The 20,656-nt window shown below is 51.6% G+C and overlaps 1 protein-coding gene across 4 annotated transcripts in view; it reads right to left on the bottom strand.

Annotated features, from left to right (window-relative positions):
* TSPAN11 (tetraspanin 11) overlaps positions 1 to 20,656 on the bottom strand; it is an 80,896-nt gene that overhangs the window by 12,385 nt on the left and 47,855 nt on the right. For all 4 annotated transcript variants that reach the window (XM_039869128.1, XM_039869130.1, XM_039869131.1 and 1 more), the window contains one exon: positions 14,302 to 14,493. In XM_039869128.1, the coding sequence (XP_039725062.1) occupies positions 14,302 to 14,493 (192 nt within the window). The remainder of the gene's footprint in view (positions 1 to 14,301; positions 14,494 to 20,656) is intronic.

The following is a 20,656-nucleotide window of genomic DNA, read 5'->3' as shown; positions in this document are numbered from 1 at the left end:
GCCATGTGCCTGGGTCCTCCCAAGCGAGAGGCTGACAAAGGGTTGGTGGCTGGGCCCTCTCTTCTTGGGGAGCCTCTGTATCTAACACGGGGCCCGAGAACCTAAAGAATGGTCATGGAACATCAGTCGACTTGGGTTTAAGACCAGGCTCGGCCACTTGCTGGCTCTGGATGGGTGACCACTGGCACTTTGCTGTGAATTAGAAAAATTTGCTCCAAAGAGAAAAATATGGCTCGGTGAGTTGGGCAAGCTGAATTTCAGCATCCCCTGGTTCCTTGTACAAGATGCAACTTTCAGGGCCATAAACAATGGCCCTGCCTGTGGGACTGAGACAGTAGATGGCCATATCCTGCCCTGCCCACCTCTAGGGGACCAATGGGAGGGAAATCGTGCTTCATAGCCATCTGACCTGCTTCCTGCTCCCAGAGCTCATGGGCGAGAGCATGAGGTGAGCTGAACTTGTCAACAAGAGGCAGGCACAGCCCTCCTGAGAACTGCCTGGACCACTGGACAGAGTGTGGCTGCACTGACACACATCAGGAGGGCGTCCCTTCCTAACACACACACACTGTAGGGTCTTGGGAATGTGTCTGGCCCTCAGCTCCTCTCTGACACAGCTGCCCTTCCTGCTGGCTCCAAATCGATCCCCATTCTCCTGCCTTAGTACTCTGAGGCCTGCTGTCATCCTGCCACAGGACCCTGTGTGTGTGGCTGCCAGTCACTCCCCAGGCTTCCTGAGTATATCCTGTGTGCCCTCTATGGTGTGGGAGGATGGGATGATGGGGCGCCGTAACTGAATGAGAGAATGAAGGCCACTGCCAGGTAGGAGGGCAGCATCTTCCCACCTTCCTTCTGTGGGGGGCGGGAAAAGCTTCTCTCTCTATCACTGCTGTCAGGTGCAAGTCATGCACGGATGGTGGCCGTGAGATGTGATGGTGTCGTGCTGCTCTCTGGGAAGTCCTTTGCCACAGTTGCTATTGAAGCCTGGCTGGGGAGGCGGGATGATGGGAAGGAAGAGCAACTGAACCACATCCATGATTTAATGGCAGGTTAAATTAGTACATGCCAGCCCCTCAGAAAGGTTCCCAGGTATCAAACAAGCTCTCCAATCTGCATGAGAAGGCAGGATGGGGGAGAGCACCCCTCCCGCCAGGAGCTCCAGCTGTAAAGATGCCCTAGGGTGGAAGCCAGGGCCAGGCTGGGGCTTCCTGGGGAGGGGGGACAGAGGTTGGAGTGCCAGGGAGTGGACCTGCTGAGCTCTTGAGGGGCACGGGTGCTGGCTCCAGGCAGAAGCTTCAGTGGAGGGAGGGCTGCAGGTGTGTGACTCACTTGGGCGGGGGAGGCCCTGAATCACAGCTTCTTTGTGACAGTCCCTGAGAGGCAGGTCATGCGTACTGGTATTCTGTACTGAGGATCCTGGCAGCCCTGCCTCTTGAGTTGGCCGACTGGAGCCTGCACAACAGGGCTAGGCTGGTGGGGTTTTTTGCCATGTGAGGCCATGAGCTCTAATAAAGGCCTCGCCTCTGCCACTCCACCTTTGTTTTCCAAGCCAACCCTGACTCCCTCAGTCCAGCCAAATCATCTCAGGAGACCTAGGGCATGAGTTGGCCATGAAGATCTTTGAAGTGTTCCTTCTGTTCCTGCACACAGTTCCTTACATAGAGGCCAAGCCTTTCAGCCTCCATGCTTTGTGCTTGCTGTCTGCTACCTAGACTTCTAGTGCCTCAATATCCGGCTCAGCCATGGCCTGATGTACTATCTCGGGCTGGCTGTGGTTGCCCTGCCCACCCCACACCATCCTCAGCCCTAATGCCTCCAGTGCTTCATCTGCCTCCATATCCCCACACAAGGACTTTGTTTTTCTCCTTCTCTCCTTGACTAGATTCAAATCTGTCTGTGTCCTTCACTCCCTGCCATGCTGTTCCTCACATGACAGTTCCCAGTAGGCCTTGGCTGGATGAGTGACATAACTTTAGCTACTGCTCTGTAGAGGCCGCTACTACTTCAAGTGTTACCCTTTGGTCTCCCTAGAATGACCGTGAGTTTCTGGGGAACAGGGGCCATATCTTAGCTTCTCCCAGCTGCTACTCTGTGTCTGGTGTGGTGCTAGGTCTAGCTGCATACTTAGTGAACATCTCGCTTTAAAATGTATGAGGTAAGGTATCTTACAGAGCATGCCTGTGACAACGCGGACTGGTCAGAGCATGCCGGCCCATGATTAGGGGCAGGAGCCTAATCTTTTTTTGATCTGTGGGTACCACAGAATTGTTACTTTAGTTTAACTTAGACCAGTGGCTCTCAACTTGGCATGATTTTGCAATGTCTAGAGACATTTTTTTGTTGTTGTCACAACTGGAGGAGTGTTAGGCACCTAGTGGGTACAGAGGCCAGGGATGCTGCTGTATATCCTACAGTGTGTGGAATTATCAGGTCCCGAAGCTGATGCTGGGACTTCATTTGCAAATGTGTCCCTGTGCACTGTGAGACGCACAACAAAGATTTGAGAGGGTTATCTATTTCCTGAGAAGCCTGAACTGAACACACAAGCACATGAGGAGTTTTACTCTGTACCTGCCTGGTAGGGCACCTTTGCGCAGGAAGTTGTACACCCTGACTCAAGGAAGGATCAGTGAAGCAGAGGGAATGCCACCAGTCCAGCTGCACCTGAAGAGCTCTGGGTGCTTCCCTGGGAATAATGTGTTTTCTGAAACAGTTATAGGTCCCTCCAGCTGTTCCTAATAAGCTGGGCAGTGAGGGCTGAGCTGCCATAGGGTTGTATCGTGGTTGACTAGGAAGCATGAAGAAGGTTCTGGAGCTAGCTTTTGCCTTCTTTAATTTTGGTTTGGCGTTGATTTTGAATTATTAAATGGAAATCAGTAATAAGTTCTCAGATACCCTGCGTGTAATTTCAAGGAGTCATATTTCAATGTCAGTATTAACTGGGCCCCACACCATCCTGCTTCTCTCAGCTAACCAGGCCAGGGAAGGGCCCATGCTCCACCAAGAGAACTCACTGTTCTCTTGAGGGGCCGCCAGAATCCGTCTCCCTGGCCTATGGTTTAGGAGGTGATAATCTAGCTCAGGTGCACTGGCCTTGTTTCACAAAATTGAACCTGAGAAGCAGAGGAAATGCAGTTTTTCTACAGTGGGAGCAGTGAAAAGGCATCCTTTCCACACACAAAAATAATAACAACAACATTAATAAATCCTTCCTCAGTGGAGTCAGTGCATTATTCACCTGAGTGGCCCCCAGGCACACACAGTGGGTACTCTGCGACAGTAACACCAACGTGGGCCAGCTCTCCCCAGGTGCCAGCCCCTCCGTGAGTCCTTCCCTTGATGGCTTCCAACCACCCTTGGAGATGAGCACAGCATCACTCATCACGGTGCCATGTGAGCACAGAGTCAGCCTCACCGTATCCATGAGCACACGTGCACGTGTATGGAAAAAGCTTGTCCGAAGTCACTTGGCAAGAACATGGCTGAGTCTGGAACTGAACCCAGTGGTTCTGGGTGTAGAACCTCGTGCAATTACCTGCTGTGTGTTGTTGTCCTCCTAAGAGCTGATGGGTGAGAATGAGCTTGCTGAGCTTGTTAGGGTAGATTCAGCAGGTTTGGGAGGATATAGGGTTTCAGGAGAGGACTAAGAGGGTGGTGATGGAAAAACAAATGGGAAATCCAGGGAGCCCTTGGCTAACCCCGACACATGAGAATCTCTCACTGGCCCTCCACTTAGTCCCCATTCTTCAGTGCTAGCAGAGCAGGCCAGGCATGTTCCAGTTGGCCTCTCCTGGCCAGGCTGCCCTCCTCCACCAGGGGCCCTGCCAGCAATGGCTTCTGCCTGCTCTGCACTTCTCCTTCCCACTTCTGCTCCCTACTGGGGTCCCAGTGTGGGCTCTAAGTCCATGTCTTCCCCGTCTGCCCTTTGCTTTATCTTGGAGTGTAGTAACTATCTACATAAGCTAGGCAACACTCCCTGTGTGTGTGTACAGTGCCCTGAACCCAACTCAGGCCTTGGCTTCCATGCCTCTGCTCTCTCCGTGCTGCCTGCCCGGGGTTCACTGCTCTGACCACGTCTGCATTCCCCAGCTGTTAGCCATCAAGCCTCAGCTCCAGCAAGGCACACAAAGCCCTCTCTGAGCCAGAAGTGCCTGACTGTGATCTCACTGCTGACATCCTTCTGGACTCCGATTTGACTGGTGGGTTTCACGCTGGTTCTGCTCCGGTACTATGTCTAATCTTGTTTGCCCATCTGCTCTGACCTGTATTTTGTCCTGTCTTCACGGGCCCTGTGCATGGGTGTGAACCAAACTCACCCCACCCCAACTCCTCATGACCTCCTGCCCTACTCGGGTTTTTGTGCCTGTTCTGCCCCTGCACTCAGGGCTGTCCCATGTCCCCCCAGAAGTGACCACCCGAGTCTTGGTCTGACAAAAAACCAGTAATGAGAATTCTAAAGAAAGTTCTTGTAGCTTCTGTACCCAGGCCCTCCATAAAAACGATGCCATTTCAAAATATGCCAAACTGGACACAAAACATAGAAGGAACCAGTTTGGTAAGCACAGAATGGGACCCAGTCATCTTCCCCCTTGTACCATCTACTAAAGTTTCTTCCTTTAATTCTTTAATGGAACAGTTTGAACCAGAAGCAAAGTTGGATATTTTCTAAAACTATAGATCCAAAATGAAGCTGGAACAGCACAGTACTTTCTGAATCAAACCAATACTTTCCTTAATGAGATGCTCTGCGGGAAATCTACAGAAATGCTTTTCATCATGACATTCTGGTGATTAATTAGAAATCGAGTCTTCAGATGGACTTACACTGCTTGGGGCAAGCTGAGTCCCAGGTGTGGTTTCTGGGGCAGAGTCACTGGTGCTACGAGATGGGGCAGCTCAACATCAGTTCACACCATCCTTGAGGTAAGTTTTAAGAACTTTATACAATTGGACTCGGAATTTCTCCATTGGACTGATTCTACCACAAAGAAGGAAGCTGCGCTGGAACTTTCCTCCTCTCTCCACCACCCTTCTGCACTATTAGAGACGGAAACCAAGCCACAGTCAGAAAATCGAGGCTGGGTGTCCAGGCGGGTGGGGCTGGGAGTAGAGGCACTACCGAAGTCTCAGGGCAGCGTGGCAACAGTAAGAGAGGAGAATCAAGATGCTGTCAAGGTCAAGTCTCAGCGAGAAGAGCCCAGCTGGTGGCCCCTGCTTGGCTGTGTGCGAGAGGATTACAGTGGTGGGCGGGAGAGCACCAGGGAGCTCAGAACAACCAAGGCCAAACAGGGAAAGATGAAGCCAGCTGTGTCAGTGGCCATGACCTCAGGGTGCATTATTCTCTGGCAACTGACCACTGGCTGGAGGCAGTCAGAGCTCAGAGGTGCAGCTGCCTGGACTGTTTGTGCAGAAAAGAAAGGATGTGGATTTGGGAGCCTTAAACCATTCCTGCAACAAGATGTCACTGTTGGAAGGATGAAGGTGACCTCTACCCCTCCTGGCCCCAGCTCAGGGCTCACAGCCAGGGCCATCCAGCCACAGCCATGCCGGATGCTAGGACTCAGCCATTCCACCTGGGGCTGCTCTCCAGAAGGACTCTAGGGTGTGCTCTGGCTGATGGCTGGTGCTAATATCCAGTTCCGGCCCAAGGGGCTGGGTGTAGAGAAGAGGACCAGGGCTGGGGTGAGGAAAGCTGGTCAACCAAGTGAAGGGAAGGTGGAAGAGGGCAGGGGAGGAGCAAACTGGGTTGAGGGGTGGCAGGAGATATTCAAGAGACGCATCAAGAGAACACAGCTGAGGCCATCCAAAGTCCAAACAAAGGGTTAGGAGTCTAAAGATCACACTGTGGGGGCCGTAGGAGGAGAAGAGAGTTTCAGAACCATAAGCCAAAGACAGATGTCCACTGGATTGCAAGCTGGGACTGTTAAGAGTCCAGTATGGATAGTTGAGAAAGCAGGCTCCAGAGTGGACAACAGGGCCTGGCCAGCTAGCTGAGGGATGACCACCAGACTCCCCTGGGGGACAGAGCCCACGGAACTCAGAGGATGCAGCCGCCCGGTAGTTTGAGTGTGGGGGAAATGACTGAGTGCTGCCTCCTACTGGCCCCCTGGAGGGCCTACATGTTCCTGCTGGCTGTCTTCCCACAGGCCGTGGAGAGATGTGGTGCGGCCTGCAGGCACCTGTGCACACGCCTGGAACAGAAGGGATTGTGCATGCGCTGGGGTAGGACAAAGGCTGGTGGCAGGATGGGACTGGTGACAGTAATTCTAGGACAGGGTTGACCACAGGGGAAAAGGGAAGGCCTGTAGTCAACCCTGTAACCTACTGCCATGCCTGGAGGTCAGGAAAAGTCCTGTGGCTCAGAGAGGTCAGAGCTTTCACCAAACCCAAACAGGAAATGAACCCCCAACACAGTCCTTTGTCTTTTCATACAGGTTTCTTGTCTTCCTCTCCAGCCTCCAGACCAAGAACCAGCTCTTAGTTCCTTTGGTGTCTCCTCCCCTTCTCACCCTGTCTTGTGCCCAGCGGAGCAGGAAATTCTGGGAATGTGCTGGAAATGCTTGTTGAGGTCGATGAATTAGGCAGCCTCGTCAATGTAACATGGAGCATGAGTTGCAGAAAATTGGAGGAGGTGGTGGAAATTAACTGGCTGTAAAATCTGCATGTAGAAAATTCGCTGCTACAGGTAGGCAGTGATCAGGTATATACCCTGCAGCTTAGAAAGGTGAATCTTGAACCCAGAATGGTGCTGGTCAGAGAAAAGGGTGATGTCACCCAAGGAGCCTAGGCTTTGGTTACAAGCTGGGAATCTGGGCCCAGCTTGCCTCTGCGAAGATGCTGTGTGACCCTGAGTGAATCACTCACCCTTTCTGGATCTTCTGCATAAAATGTAATGCTAAGATAAGAAGAATGTCTTGGTGCTGCTGCTCATTGGTCTGAGCGGTATCAGGACCGAGCCTCTTCTCTCCTTGCCTCCTGCTTCCCCACAGGAATGTCTAGAGGAACATCCAGGCTTATCCCCATTTCCTTACTCACTGCTCCTCCTACCTGTTTGGTGGGAGGGCCTCCTTCCTTCCTTCCCTCCCTTGGGACTGCCTGTCCTCAGGATGCCATATTCTCTACTCTCTACTAAAGAGTTTAGTGAAGCAGTTCTTAGTGAGGTTACACAGGTTTGTCCTTATCTCAACCAGAGCTGAAGAGCTGCTAAGGCTTCTGGCTGCAGAGGTAAAGCCACACACTCCAATCAGCTACATTAGTAATAAAGATGACCTTTGACTGCCATCTCTCTGTTTTCTGAGCCTTATTTTTCAATTGATACTAAGCTCCCCTAAAACCTCAGTGTGATACACGGTGAGATGGAGCAGGGCACTGAGCATCATGGAGGCGAGGCTTCCCAAAGCCGGTACCAGGACCTGGCATTAGAGGAGTATTTCCAAACAGTTGTCCAGCCACCACACTTGTCCTGGTCCCACGAGGGCTAGGGGACCTGCAGCTCCAAGGGCTGTCACCGCTGCCACCAGATGAGAATGAGGTGTGGATCAAATAGGAAGGAAGGTGGGTTCTGCCCTCTCCTCCAGCCACGGCTCTTGGCAGGGAACGCAGCCAGCTCCAGCTCCCTGTTGAGGAGCACTAAGCAGAGTGGGCAAACGCAGTGATTCTCTAAGTGACTGCCTTGCCTGCACAAGCCCTTGCCTCCTGTCAGTCCCATGAGAGTAGAGCAGTAATACCAACTGCTCTCAACAATCTTGACAGTACCTATGTGGGGCCTCAGGAGGAGATTTTCCACCCAGATCAACTTCCTCAACTGCCAGCCCACTTCCAGGCCATCCTTGCTGGGTGTGTGCTTGTCCAGTGAGGTTCATTTTGACATCAACGGGAGTGACAAACGTCACTGGGAAAGAAAAACGTCTGCATGTACATATGGGCTTCCCGATAATTGTTTGAAGGACTATCTGCTGTTCAGATCATCTATTCTGAGGCTCCCTCTCTCAAGAGGCTCAGTTATCAGGGTACCGATTATTGTGCCTCATTAGGTGACAGGGATTGTAGCACGTCCCTTTCCAGTTATATGGTTAAACCCAGAATCTGCCAAAGAAAGCAAGCAGGAAGCTCAATGATGGAAAGGCAATGTGTAATCCCCAAATAAACTCTTGGATTGAGGATACAAACAGATGCTGCTTACCCACCATCCCCTGCCTTCCTGTAACACACACACACATACACACAGACACACACAGAGACAGACACAGACACAGACACACACAAACACATACCACCCCCCCCCTTCTCTCTCTCTGACCCTTCTGGATCCGCCCTCCTCTGACACTTGCTCAGGGACCTAAATGAGGGTGAGGGAGACAGAGAACCCCTCTATGGGTGGTCAACCACTCACGGAGAACTCAGATGAACTTTTCTTCAACTAGGCCCAAACACGTTGGCACACTAACAGAGCTGATTTTTGCTGCACTGCCAGCACCCAGAAGCTTGATCTCCACTTTCGAGTGCATCGGGTGGCAGGTAGCCAGGTTGTCAACTCCCAATTCTCACCTCGGTGCTTCATTTTTCAGCTGAAATGCAAACCATGGGTCCCAAGTCATGAGAAATGTGAGTGCACCCAGAACAAAGAGCAGCAGAAAAGGTACTGGACCAAGCCTTAGGTGTTGACTGGGCTCTGCCAGCTCATGACTAGTCAAGTCTCTTTCTCTCTATGGCTAGGGAGAGGAGTGGAGAGTTCATTTCAAGCCACCTGGCAGTCCCTCCTGCACAGCCCTGAACTAAGTGAGGCCAATGAGGAGGAGGCTGATAGGGAAGATTTGCCAGGGCTTTCTTAGAAGAAGAGGGGCTGTATTCCATTGGGCAGCTGTGTGGTTGTCCTGGCACAGGAACAGAGCTGATGTCAGCCCCAGGCCTTGCCTGAATGACCTCAACAGGACCCAGCTAGGAGGGGCTGAGCACAGGCTGACTGTGTGGTTTCTTATGCAGCCATCTCAAGGCTGGCTCTTGGGGATATCCGTCTCCTGCTTCCAGAAGAGCCAGGAAATAGTCGTCCTGTCTGTTTCCCTGGCTCCACTGCACCAAACCATGCAGGATGAGGACAGGCCCTCTTGTCCTGATGGAGAGGAGTTGGGGCTTCTCGAAGCACTGGATGCAGGACCTATTCCTTTGGAGCATGTGGGCAGTTGACCGAAAGATCAAAGTGCCCCTGAAGAGATGAGGCTATGATGACCCTGGCTGGGTGGCTTCTGGAGCACTGGCAAAGTAATGTGAGGGTGAGAAATGAGCCCTGGGAAGGACAGAGTCAAATCCCCTTGGCACCGGGACCCAGCTCCCTCCATCCTTCCTCCAGCACCAACTTCAACAGAGGAGGTGGCACGGCCCAAGCTGTGGGGACCCTGGGAGTAACAGCCCTAAGAATAACTCCATTTACTTAGGTTCCTTCTCAAAGGAACTTGGTCACAGTGATGTGACGAGATGTTGGTGTCAATGGTAATTATAGCCATACCATTGGCTATAATTGTGGTGACTCTTTTCCCAAGACCTAAAGTACTCCCTCATTACCCTCACACCTCACCCCCATATAAGGACAGGGATACCAAGGTGCCCAGGAGCAGCTGAGTGACTTCCCTAAGGCCCCAGAGCACGGTGGGCAAGCTACACCGCAACCTGCTTTTGAGCCCTAGCTCTTGATTCCAGACCTCATTGCCCTGGTTAACCAAGTCTGGGTGTATCGATGAAAGTGTTGCAGTTTGGGGTCCCCTCATTTTCTGAAATTGGTTCTAGAACTTCTTACTTTTTAATCCATCCAATAAATAAAAAAGAGCTCTTGACGAAGACCCAGTTTCGCCTGAACCATCCATCATAATCTTCATCTGGCTTAAGATATGAAAGTTTCCAGAACCCATATTCAAAACTCTAAAAATATCCTTTTCTTTTGATCAGGGTGGCCTCTGTCCTGGTCACTGGCCTTACTTAAGCTTAGATGACCTGAATTATCTGGCTCTCTCATGCAGCCTTCGCTAAATGAGAAGAGCCGGTGTGAATAATTTAAACCCCATTCTCTTTCCCCCTTTGCAGATTTCCGACGCCAAGCTGATCATCGTTTTAGCACCAGACAAGATGTGCTATTCCTGTCCCTGACAAACATGTCCTTCTTGGGAAAGTGACTTTGAGGGGCTGCAGATACGCTAAGAGGAAGGGCCCGGGCAGGACAGATGTTGTGCCTGTGTGAGCTGGACTGCCTTCTAGTTCTCCAGAACTTTTGATGCCAGGCCTCTCTCTCCCCCTGGTCCAAGTTGGATGCACATCATCCAGATGCCTAGTCTTTCATCTTTTCCTTGCTTCTTGGGAGACCACTTTGTATAGAGGTTATGGAGCTAGACTCACTGCCTTTCTCCTCTGGAGTTGCCTCCAGCTTTTTGCTGATTAAAGATTCCAAAAGGAAGTTAAGACATGGATTGAAAAAAAATGAGACTAGAAGGGAATCTCCAGAAGGCACAGAACACTTTTAAACTGCCTTAACCACACCACTTGCCTCTAAATGGGAGCCTGGTTTTTAAAAGTCCTACTTGTGTAAGCATGAGAATGGTCTTACAGCCACCTTCTTGGTTTAAACAATGAAGTGCTCAATAATTCAGGGGCTGATGGGCCAGGATGTGGATTACTCAGGATCTGCTGCTTCACTGGTGTACTCTCCCTGGGCCAGTTCTGTCTTTGGTTCTTTCAGAGCGGGGCAGAAAAAAGCAAAGGAAGATTCAAGGCCTCAAGGTTTGCTGTTTGTTAGCCCCCTGTCCCTACACTCCTGGAATGATGGCTGCATTAATGTGTGGTGCACATTTTTCTGACCTCACTCTTGAACTGGTGCCTTTCTGATGTGTTTGGTTAGTGATGTCGGGCCAAAGAATTTTTCAGTTCTGTGTGGGATGGAAGTGAATGCAGGCAGAAGGTAAAGTGGTACTGAGAAGGAAGGCATTTCACCTCTAGCAGCCCCTGTGCCCCCAGCCCTGCCTCAAGGCTCACGGGGATGAGAAGGCCAGGGTGCAGGCAAGCCTAAGGCCTTGGCCTTCTGGAAGTCTCCACTCGTCCTTGCACAGCCCTGGGCATAGGGCTTGGTCCCCTGGGAAGACCTCAGACCAAGTGCCTGTCAGGCTGTGACTGGGGAGGCTGGAGACACTTGTACCCTTGATGGCGCAGCCTAGATGGTGGGACATGGCTTGCAAATGGGTCATGTAAGAAGGAACTGAGGAAGGGGAGGCTGTGATTGGTGGCTCAGAGAGCAGAGTGCTATCAGTTACAGGACCTCAGGCTTTCCTTCTGGTCTTTGAGACTAAGGGGAGGGCTCTTATTTGTGTCTGTTCCCCCCAAAGCCAATAATACTGGGTATCCTCCATTAATATCTGGGGGACCTACACTTTTACTCGCCCAATGTCTTTCAGCCTGGAAATCTTTGGATGGAGCATTGGGCCCAATGACCCTCAAGTTCCCTTCTAAACTGGACATGCTCTGCCCAGGTGCACTGTTATTTCTGTATTGTAAAGCAAGGAGCTTCTGGGGTTGCACCCCAACCCTCCTGGTCTCCTGCCCTGGGGTTCTGGCTGGGCCCAGCAGGGAGCCCTCTCTTGTACCCATCTGGATCTCGGAGAGCAACTACTTCGTGCTGATGTCCACAGACATGGAGAACAGCATGTCCCTCTGCACACGCTATCCCATTCGGCCTCCTATCCCTCTGCCTGCAGTCATGTTGGCTTCTCCAGGTGACCTGGATTCTTGGAGGTGATTCTAACAGACTGGAATTCACAGTCCAGCTCCAGCACTTACATGTTCCACATCTCTCAGGCCAGCTTTCTCATTTGTATGGTGGGGTGAATGCCCTTGGGAGGCAGCATGGCGTGGTGGGTCGGAGCACGGGCCTGGGGGCCAGACCGCATGCCACTCACTAGCAGCGTAACCCTGGGCAAATTGCTCAACCTCTCTAGGCTTCAGCTACCTCACTGTAAAACGCACATGGCAAGAGTGAACACCTCACAGGGCTGGGTGAGGGTCATATGAGTTAACATGCACGAGTGTTTAAAACAGCACTTGGCACAGAGAGTTCAAGATTATTGTGCCTTTGCAGGGCTGTTGTTATCAGGATGGAGGGAGTGGCTCTCAGTGAGTGGTGCCCATTTGTGTTATAATTTTGCCCTGGGTGGAAAGCAGTGGGCTGCTTCTCGGCGCTGTGGGAGCCACTGGTCTTAGGGGCTCCTTTAGAACCAGGAGAGATGGCTCTGAGAAGGAAGGTTCCCATGTGAGGGCCTCTGCCTTCCTTCTTGGGCTGTAGAGGCGAGTCCTGTCCTCCTGCAACAAGGTTACCTGGTGGAAGGAAGGGGTAGCTGGCAGGCAGAGCTGGGTAGTCTGCCTCTGTGGGCCAGAGGGCTCAGCCTGAAACCCAAGGCCCAGCTGAAGACCCCACTTCCGAAAGGACCAGGGCTGAGCAGGGCAAAGGTGGGGTCCCTGATAACGCAGGGAAAGGGTTCTGTCTCTGGGCCCAGGAGCACCGGTCGCGGTGAGCCTCAGTCCTTATAAGGCCTTGAACATTTCCTCAGCCACGCCACATACTCAGTCACTCGGGTCACACTCCGTGTCTTCATCCAGCTGACACTGATCAGGTCGAGGATTCCAATAGGCTTGCAAAGACTCGTGCTAGGGCACGTGAGGAATGGCTGGTGGAGATGAGGCTGCTCCGGGCACACCTGTCCCATTGCTGGGTACGCAGCTCACGCCAAAAACCATGCTCTGGCGGTTGGTGCCCTATGGGACTTGGCCCTGCCAGTATGCCATCATCCACATGGCTGTATCCCTCAGAGCAAAATTTAAGGAACTTTTCTAGGCAGGGGAGAACCATCCTGCTGAGCCTGTACACAGCTAAAAAACTAAGTCACCACTGGTGAGAGGCTGCAGGGTTCGGCCCCTTTGCTGCTTCCTGCTCCCTGGTTGGATGTTCAAGGGCTGAGGCTGCCAAGTCACTGGAGGGCACAGGGGAGGGGGGTCAGGAGGGCACAGCCCTTCAGGGCTACTTCCCACCGCCTGACTCCTCACTCAACCTGATTTCTCGCTGAGACTTGGTTTGGTTCTGGCCCTGGCCCTGGCTTGCTAAGTCCTTAGGTTTTGTAGCCTCCCTTGCCCACACTGGCCCACACTCCTTAGGAGGAGATTAAATGGTGGGGGGTGGTGGGGAACTTGCCCCAGCAACAGATGCAAGGGAGTTAGGGGTTTGTTCTGGTGAGTCCTGAGCTGGACTCTGGCTTCTGCCCCCCGCAGTTCGCCCTGGCCTCCTCTCCCAACACTCTGAGCCAGGTGAGGACAGCCAGCTTTCCAGGATGAAGTCTGTCAAGGAAACTGTGCAGCCCACACCACCACCCATGAGATACTCTTGCCCAAGCAATCAAACCTGAGTCTGATTAAGCTTCTAGATCCAGCTACCAGGAGAACATGTTAACCAACACCACAGGGATAGAATGAGAAAGCCAGACTGGAAAAAACTGCAGGACAGATGACTGACCTGGTTCCTTCAACAGATTGCAAGGAAGGAAATAAAAGAGAGAGATTGATGGGGGAGCTTAGAGACGAACAGAGATCTAGGAGACAAACTGACCAATTTTAATACATGGTCCTCATTTAGATTCTGATTCAAACAAACTCAAGAAAAAAAGAATAGTTTATGGGTCAACTGGAGATATTTGAAACTGCTTGGTTACTTCACGATATTAAGAAATGACTTAATTGCTCTTAGGTATGATGACGGCATTGTCATTATGTTTTCTAAAAAAGGACCCTTAAGTTTTTGAGGCACACCCTGAAGTATTTACAGTTGGTGAGATGCCCGGGATATCAAAGTGGGGGAGGTACCGGGTATAGATGAAACAGGACTGGCTCTGAGATGCCAGTTGTTGAGTCTGGGTGATGGGACATGAAGCTTCATTATGACATTCTTTTCATTTTTGTATAGCTTTGAAAATCACCATGATAAAACCTGGAAGGAGAGGAGGAATGAAAGAAGGAGGGCGGAGCAGCTGCCACTAGGACTGAGACTGCCCTCCTAGTTTAGATCCTAAGAACCCGGACACGATGGCAAACAGCCGCCCTGCTTCTTAAGGCCTCAGATCCAGGCTGAGACCACTGTGAGTGGTGGGGTTCTCAGTGCAGGAGCCTGACTGGGGGCACCGGCTGGGCATTGAGGGGCTCTGGCCTGGCTTCCTGAGGCCCTGGGTAGGTTTCCCTTCGTCCAGCCACAGTGCCAGGCAGAGTGGGGCTGGCAGCACTCACCGTGGAGAGGCAGCTCCTGTCCTCCCGGATGATGGCACTGAAGCCCAGGAAGCCAGTCAGCATGACGAGGGCGCCTGCGAAGATGAGGATGTAGGCGGAGGCGGCGAAGGTGCTGGAGGCCAGGACACTGAGGTAGCCGCTCTTCTCCACCAGGGTCCAGACGCCCACGGCCAGGACGGCGGCCCCGCCCACCTGCAGGAAGTGCCAAATCAGAGCAGGCGGCCGCTGGGGCGCCACAGCTGCCGTTTAGTGAGTGCCTACTATATCCCGGGCACTTTTTATGTATCATCTCATGTAACCCTTCAAAGAGCCTGTGAGCACAGTGTGGATCCCCGATTTATAGATGAAGAAACGGAGGCTTGAAGAAGCTGGGTGACCTGTCTGTCCATAGTCATGCACCTTAGTTTCAGGGACAGATTCTGAACTTAGGTGTGACTCCCAACTCCGTGCTTCTCATCACAATAGCTGTGCACCCCTGTCCCGTGAGGCGACTGTGGGATGAGCACTGTGTGTGAGCCCCTGTTCCTCCCCGATCCCTGGCCACACCATGCCCTTCCTCTCCTAGGGTGCTCCTTGGCTCTTGTCCACATTCCCTGGTGGGCGCTTTCACCCACCGCCCTGTTCCATCTTTATATTTGCCCTTGGGGAGAGCGTGCCTGGGCTTCTCATCTCTGTTCTACAGATGAAGAAATGGAGGAAACAGGAATTGCCTGAGAACCTATCTCTGGTGAGGGATATTTAGGGGAGGGCCAGGACAGGAACTCTGGGACCACGGAGGACTGAGCAGGAGAGATTTCTTTTTTGCTAAATGTCTGATTCCCCTTCAGTCCTGAGAAGGTCGGCAGGAACAGGACACTGCTGGCTGGCACATCAGGGGGGTGCCTCCTCAGGAAGGGTACCTGGAAATAGAGCTGGGGTGGCTCCTTGCCTGGTTCTGCAGTGAGACCAAATAACCTTTTCCGTGACTGTTCAGTAGAAGGGTGTGTGCATGTGATTTCAAAGTGCCAGATGGGGAGTATTAGGGTGTCTGTCCAGGTTTTGGGTGGGGGGCAGGATCCCTGGGATCACTAAACACTTCTGCCATCTGTTCATGGGAAAGTAGACTTCTGACTTGCCCCCAGTTTCCTTGCCCCATTTAAGGATGAGTTCTTTTCTTCAGATGGGAGAAGAATGCTCCCTCAAGGGGTCCTGAATGTGGCCAAAGCAAGAGAAGCCCCATTGGGCTCGGTCCACATATGCTGGTCCCTGCAAAGTGTTCCCATCGGCCCCAGAATGACTCTCTGTGTGACCCACCTTGTCATCTCACAATTTTCTGCTCTCAGCAGTCACAGGCATCAGCTGAGCAAATGAAAGATGGTTCTTGGCAATTAATAAGCACTAAGCACCTAATTACTCAATTCACTATTTTCTTTTCTGAGCTTCGCAATACTTCTGTGAGGACAGGGCAGAGAGGAGGGCACATATTATCTCTGTTTTGCAGATGAAGACATTGAGGCTTGGAGAGAATAAGAACACGTTCAAGATGACACATTGGGAAATTTCAGAACTGAGATACAAACCTAGGACTTCTGAGGGCTGGTCCAGGACTTTGTCCCGGGATCCTACAGACTGGGCTTGGCCTGCTCCACTACTCATCTCTGCTTTTTAAATAATCCGCTCTCTTCGAAGCACCATTTTATTTTTCTTAGCACCCCCAGCAGGTAAGAGAACCAGGCGGAAGAACATCACACAGCTGTGCCGCTCTGAATGGAATGGGTGAGGCTAATGTGTGACATTTCTTCAATTCTCTGGTGAACATTTTTTTCTCAATGTTAACATCTATAAAATTGACATGCATCTTATGATTAATGGCATCTTACAATTATACTTGGCAGCACTTTTCTTAGTGGTACAGAAAACAATGGTGCATCTTATAATTGATGGTTTCTTAACTTCAATGAAATCCCTAGACTACAACTGGTTTTTAAATTCTTTGTGAGTAAGTATATGCTCTCTGGCCCACACAACCTCCGGGACCAGTGAGGAGTTTCCCGAGTCTGGGTCCATGGAATTTTGTCAAGTGGAAGTTTCCAGCAAAATATCCTGCACATACTCTTTCTGCCCCCTACAACATGCCTGGAAGACTTGGGTGAGGGTCCCAAGTTTGCATAACTAGCTGTGTGACCTAAAGACAGTCCCGTAACCTCTCTGGCCTACGTTTCTTCGTCTCTCAAATAAGGGGGTTGTATTAGATCAGTGGTTTCCAACCTGTAACCATCAAGGACCCCTGTGATCACTTTTCCCCATGGATCTTATGTTTTGCAGGTTTTCGCCTACTAAAACAGTGCATTAATAATTTATTTCTCATTTTTTATTAATCAAAGGCACAGGGTAGTATCAGGACGAGATCCTGAGCAGCACAAAATAGTTAATGTGACCATATGGAGTTGATCTAATTTTTAATGGTTGTAGTCTCTTTATAGAAATCTGCACATTATCCATTATCCGTTAGGCTTGCCAACCCCAGAGGTGAGCATTGAATCTGGGTCACCACAAGGGGCCTGTTTGGACTGGACTGGGGACGGTTAATCTGTTGGGAGACATGGAACCGACTGAGAATGGTCATCCACTTAAAAGAATGCATTCAGGATCTGGGGCTGGAGCCTGATCTTGTGCCGTGCAGTGAGCCCTCGTGTCCATGGTTTCTGAGGCCTCCTCCACCTCGTTACCCCTCTCAGGTGGTGTTTCTCAGCCTGGCTGCACAATCACCTGGGGAGCTCTGAAAAACCCAGCCACACCCCAGGCCAGTTGGAATCTCTGGGAATGGGACCCAGGCATGAATACTTTAAGTTCCCAGCTGGTTCCAGTTGAGAACCACTGCACAGATGCCGTATTTAATATAGAGTCAAAGTGTCCTGCCCTTCTCCCCCAGTAGGTGGTGCTGTGCTGAATCTTACAGACTATACTGCTTCCTGGAAGCTTTGGGCCCCTTCTCCTGGGGGCAGCTGCTGGGAGCACTCTTGACATTTGTTCAGGATTTGAACTCCATCCTGTTCCCTGTCTGTGTTAGGGAATTTGCTTTGGTAGGAGCTTTGGGGTAGAAGGTGAGGTAATGAGGAGTAGAATTTTCAGTCCAAAGGAATAAAAATCAGATTATGCAAGAAATACAAAAAAAAAGTGGCTCTCCAGGAAGGAATGGGGGGGCGGGGCTCTTAGTAATGCAGCCCCAGGAGAGGAGCAGTGCTGGTCCCACGAAGGGCAGGCTGCTCTCTTCCAGATCACTTGCCAGTCTCAGAAATGGCTGGATGCTTGCAAACAGGCAGAGTGTGTGGGTCAGTAGGGTCCCCGGCCACAGGGAAGGGTCTGGGAGGGATCTGGAAGGATATACTGCGCTGACTAAGGTCTAGAAAATGCACCTGTTCTGATATCCAGAAAAAATCAGGAGGTGAGTCTGAGTCAATGGGGACCCCTCCCCTCCCCTGGGTTGTCGCATTGGTGGAGAAGTTAGCATTAGCAGGGGACACTGAGTGGGATTTACCATCAGGAGCAAGAGAGGTTCAAGTCCCTCAGAGAGTCTGCTGCTCGAGACTTGGTCAGCCCTTTAGAAAAGAGTCTTTCCTCTGAACAGAACAAGTAAGAGCTGCTAAATGTCGTTAGAGGGTGTCTGAGGAGGGCGGAAGTCAGCAGGCCTGGGTTCCAGCCCTGGCTGTGCCCCTCACTAACCATGTAACTGTGTGCCAGAAACTTCGCCTCGCTAAGTCTCAGTTTCATCTGTAAAATGGCAGTGCTGAACAAGAGGATCTCTGAGGTCCCTTTTGCGTGGGTAAAACATCCCCATTACTACCAGAGGGACAGCCTTCTGCCAAGGTACTCCAGCAAGATGCTTCTGGACCAGTGGCTCATGGTTTTCACTCAAGCCACGTGAAAGCAGAAAGAGCAGTGGAAGGGGAACTGAGAGGAAGGTTGAGTGGGGCAGAAGAGATCTGACCCCTAAAAGAGCTATTTCAACAGCTATTTGCATAGAGGTGATTCAACAGTATTTAGCTCTTTACAAAAACTAGGCTGGTTTTCTGTGGAATATTAACCACATTTTTCAAAACCATAGCCTGCAGCTGATTTGCCAGAAAACCCTGCAGAGGGTGAAGCTGGCCTTCTTACCAACAAGGACACAGGCAGGCCAGGAAGGGCAGGGCTGGTCACCCATGCCGTACAATTTTAGCAACTTCCCATTATAGAAGAGAAACATTGCCAAAAAGCTGCTCGTGTCATCATGGGGAGAAAGATTAGCCTAAGCAGTCTCACGTGCCTGGGTCCTGGCAGACATCGGGCAGCAGACTGGAAGGAAAGCAGGCAGAAAGTATAAAGTAATTGCAGGATTTTTTTTTTGTTATTGTTGTTAAAGTTACTGAAGTGTGTCTGTGCTTGGATCTGGGGGGAGGATTGGGGGGGTGGAGCAGAGACCAGGGCTGTGGGGGTCCCAATAAGGGAGGATCCCCGCCCCCCGGCAGGAGTTCTCTGCCTTCAGTGAGAGGAGAGCCCATGGCACAGGGAGGCACAGAGTGGCAGTGAGGCTCACTTATGTAAGTGTTTGCTGGGCACCTTCTAGATGCCAGGCTTCATGCTCGGCTGCAAGGGTTTCTGGCCTGGATGTGTGCCAACCCATTTAGAACCACACTTGTCATCCATGCTTCTCCCCCGGTCAGTCTCACCAACAGCACCACCGCCCACCTAGACCAGAACCCCCAGGGTCCCTATGGACTCCCTCCTCTCCATTTAGGGACAGTCAAGTGCCAATCTTCATCTGTTTTCACACCCACCCAACTCCATCACACCACACCATGCACTGCCCCAGTCTGGCTCACCCCGCCCCAACTCCCTGTATGTCTCCTGGCCTCTGCTCAATCCAGAGGCCAGCTTGTTGTGCTCCAAGTGCTGAAGCACCTGCCATTCCCGCTGAAATATTGCTACCAGCTTCCCAGTGCCCAGTGCACTAAATCCAAACCCTGGCACAGCCTCGAGGCTTTTCTATATTTGACCTTAGCCTGATTTTTGGCTCCATCTCCTGCTACTTCCCTTCCTGCATATATGGGATTTAGTCACTATGATTTAAGTGGTTGCTTTTCCTGAAAACATTGCAGGTTCCCAGTAACTATGGTACTAAAGTAGAATGATGAAGAGGCCAACTGCCGTGGGTGGTACCCCAGGCCATACCAGGAGCTGAATCCCAGCTCCCCTATTGGTTAGGTGAATCTGGACAAGTTACACGGCTTCTCTGAGCCTCGGCTCTCTTGTGTCTCCTTGCTCACCCACCGTTCTCACATTGTTCTCTTTGCCCTTCCTCTTCTGCCTCTGGCTCTCCTGGGCCAGGGAGTTCTTCAGTCTCCTGCACTTTGGCAGAGCTCTCAGCATGAAGTGGGAACCACACCCTGCTTCACTCAAAATCCTCAGCGCAGTCAGGAGCCAGCACAGTGGGGGTGGACTTGGTGGATAGGACTTGTGTGGGGGACCAGGGAAATATGCCACGTGCTGCCCTTGCTGCTTCTATAGGCTGAGTTCCTGGGGCAACATTATTAATTCTCTTCCCTGCTTCCTGGCAATTTTTAATTTTGAGGGGAGTCTGAGTCCCAGAGGGGAACGAACTTCTCTCCAGGTTACTAGGAAGCCCCTGGTATGGCCTGGGGTACCACCCACGGATTCTTAATGCCGGCCTAAGCCTTCACTATTCCTTTTCTTTCAACCAGCATCCACCGCACACCTACTCTAACCAGGCACAGTGCCCGTAGGGGCCCAAGCCTGACACTGTCCCTGCCCCATGCTGCTTGCAGGTGACTGGGTGGGAAGACTCTGATGAATCAGAAGGTGATTCCCGTTGTGAAGGAGAGGTGGAGACTCAGGGAGAGGCCTGGAGACAGTGCCTGAGCAAGGCTCAGTCTGCTAGGTCTGGCTGGGATGCTTCTAAAGAATGGTTCCCTGTTCCCAAATTCAAAGTCAGCTGATCCCAGAGCTACAGCCCCCACGATACATGCTGAGCTCTCTGCTCGAAGGTGGGGGCAGGGAGTAGGGAGGGACCACACTTTACCACCTCCCCCTCCAGTTCCCTACCTGGGGGCATACGTGAATTTGTGTCAGGGACTGCTGGCCACTGTATTAATGAGCAACACCTGCCAGCACTGGGCAAGCATTACTCCCAGCTCACCCCATGTTCCTGTGGCCTTGGAGCCAGTTCTATTTGAGCTGAATCTTCAAGGATAAGCTTGCCGTGCTAAAGGCCACTTTCCACTGCAAGGCATTCTTTTCTTGGCTCTTTGACTTTAAAGAGCCACCGATAAAACAAATAAGAGCACTATTTCCCTCCTCTCTCTCCCAAACCCATCTA

The sequence above is a fragment of the Pteropus medius genome, unplaced genomic scaffold, assembly GCF_902729225.1.
Source record: "Pteropus medius unplaced genomic scaffold, Ma_sr-lr_union100, whole genome shotgun sequence".
Classification (NCBI taxonomy): domain Eukaryota; kingdom Metazoa; phylum Chordata; class Mammalia; order Chiroptera; family Pteropodidae; genus Pteropus; species Pteropus medius.
Note: the sequence above shows the minus strand (reverse complement) of the source record. Positions and strands in the feature narration are given on the sequence as shown.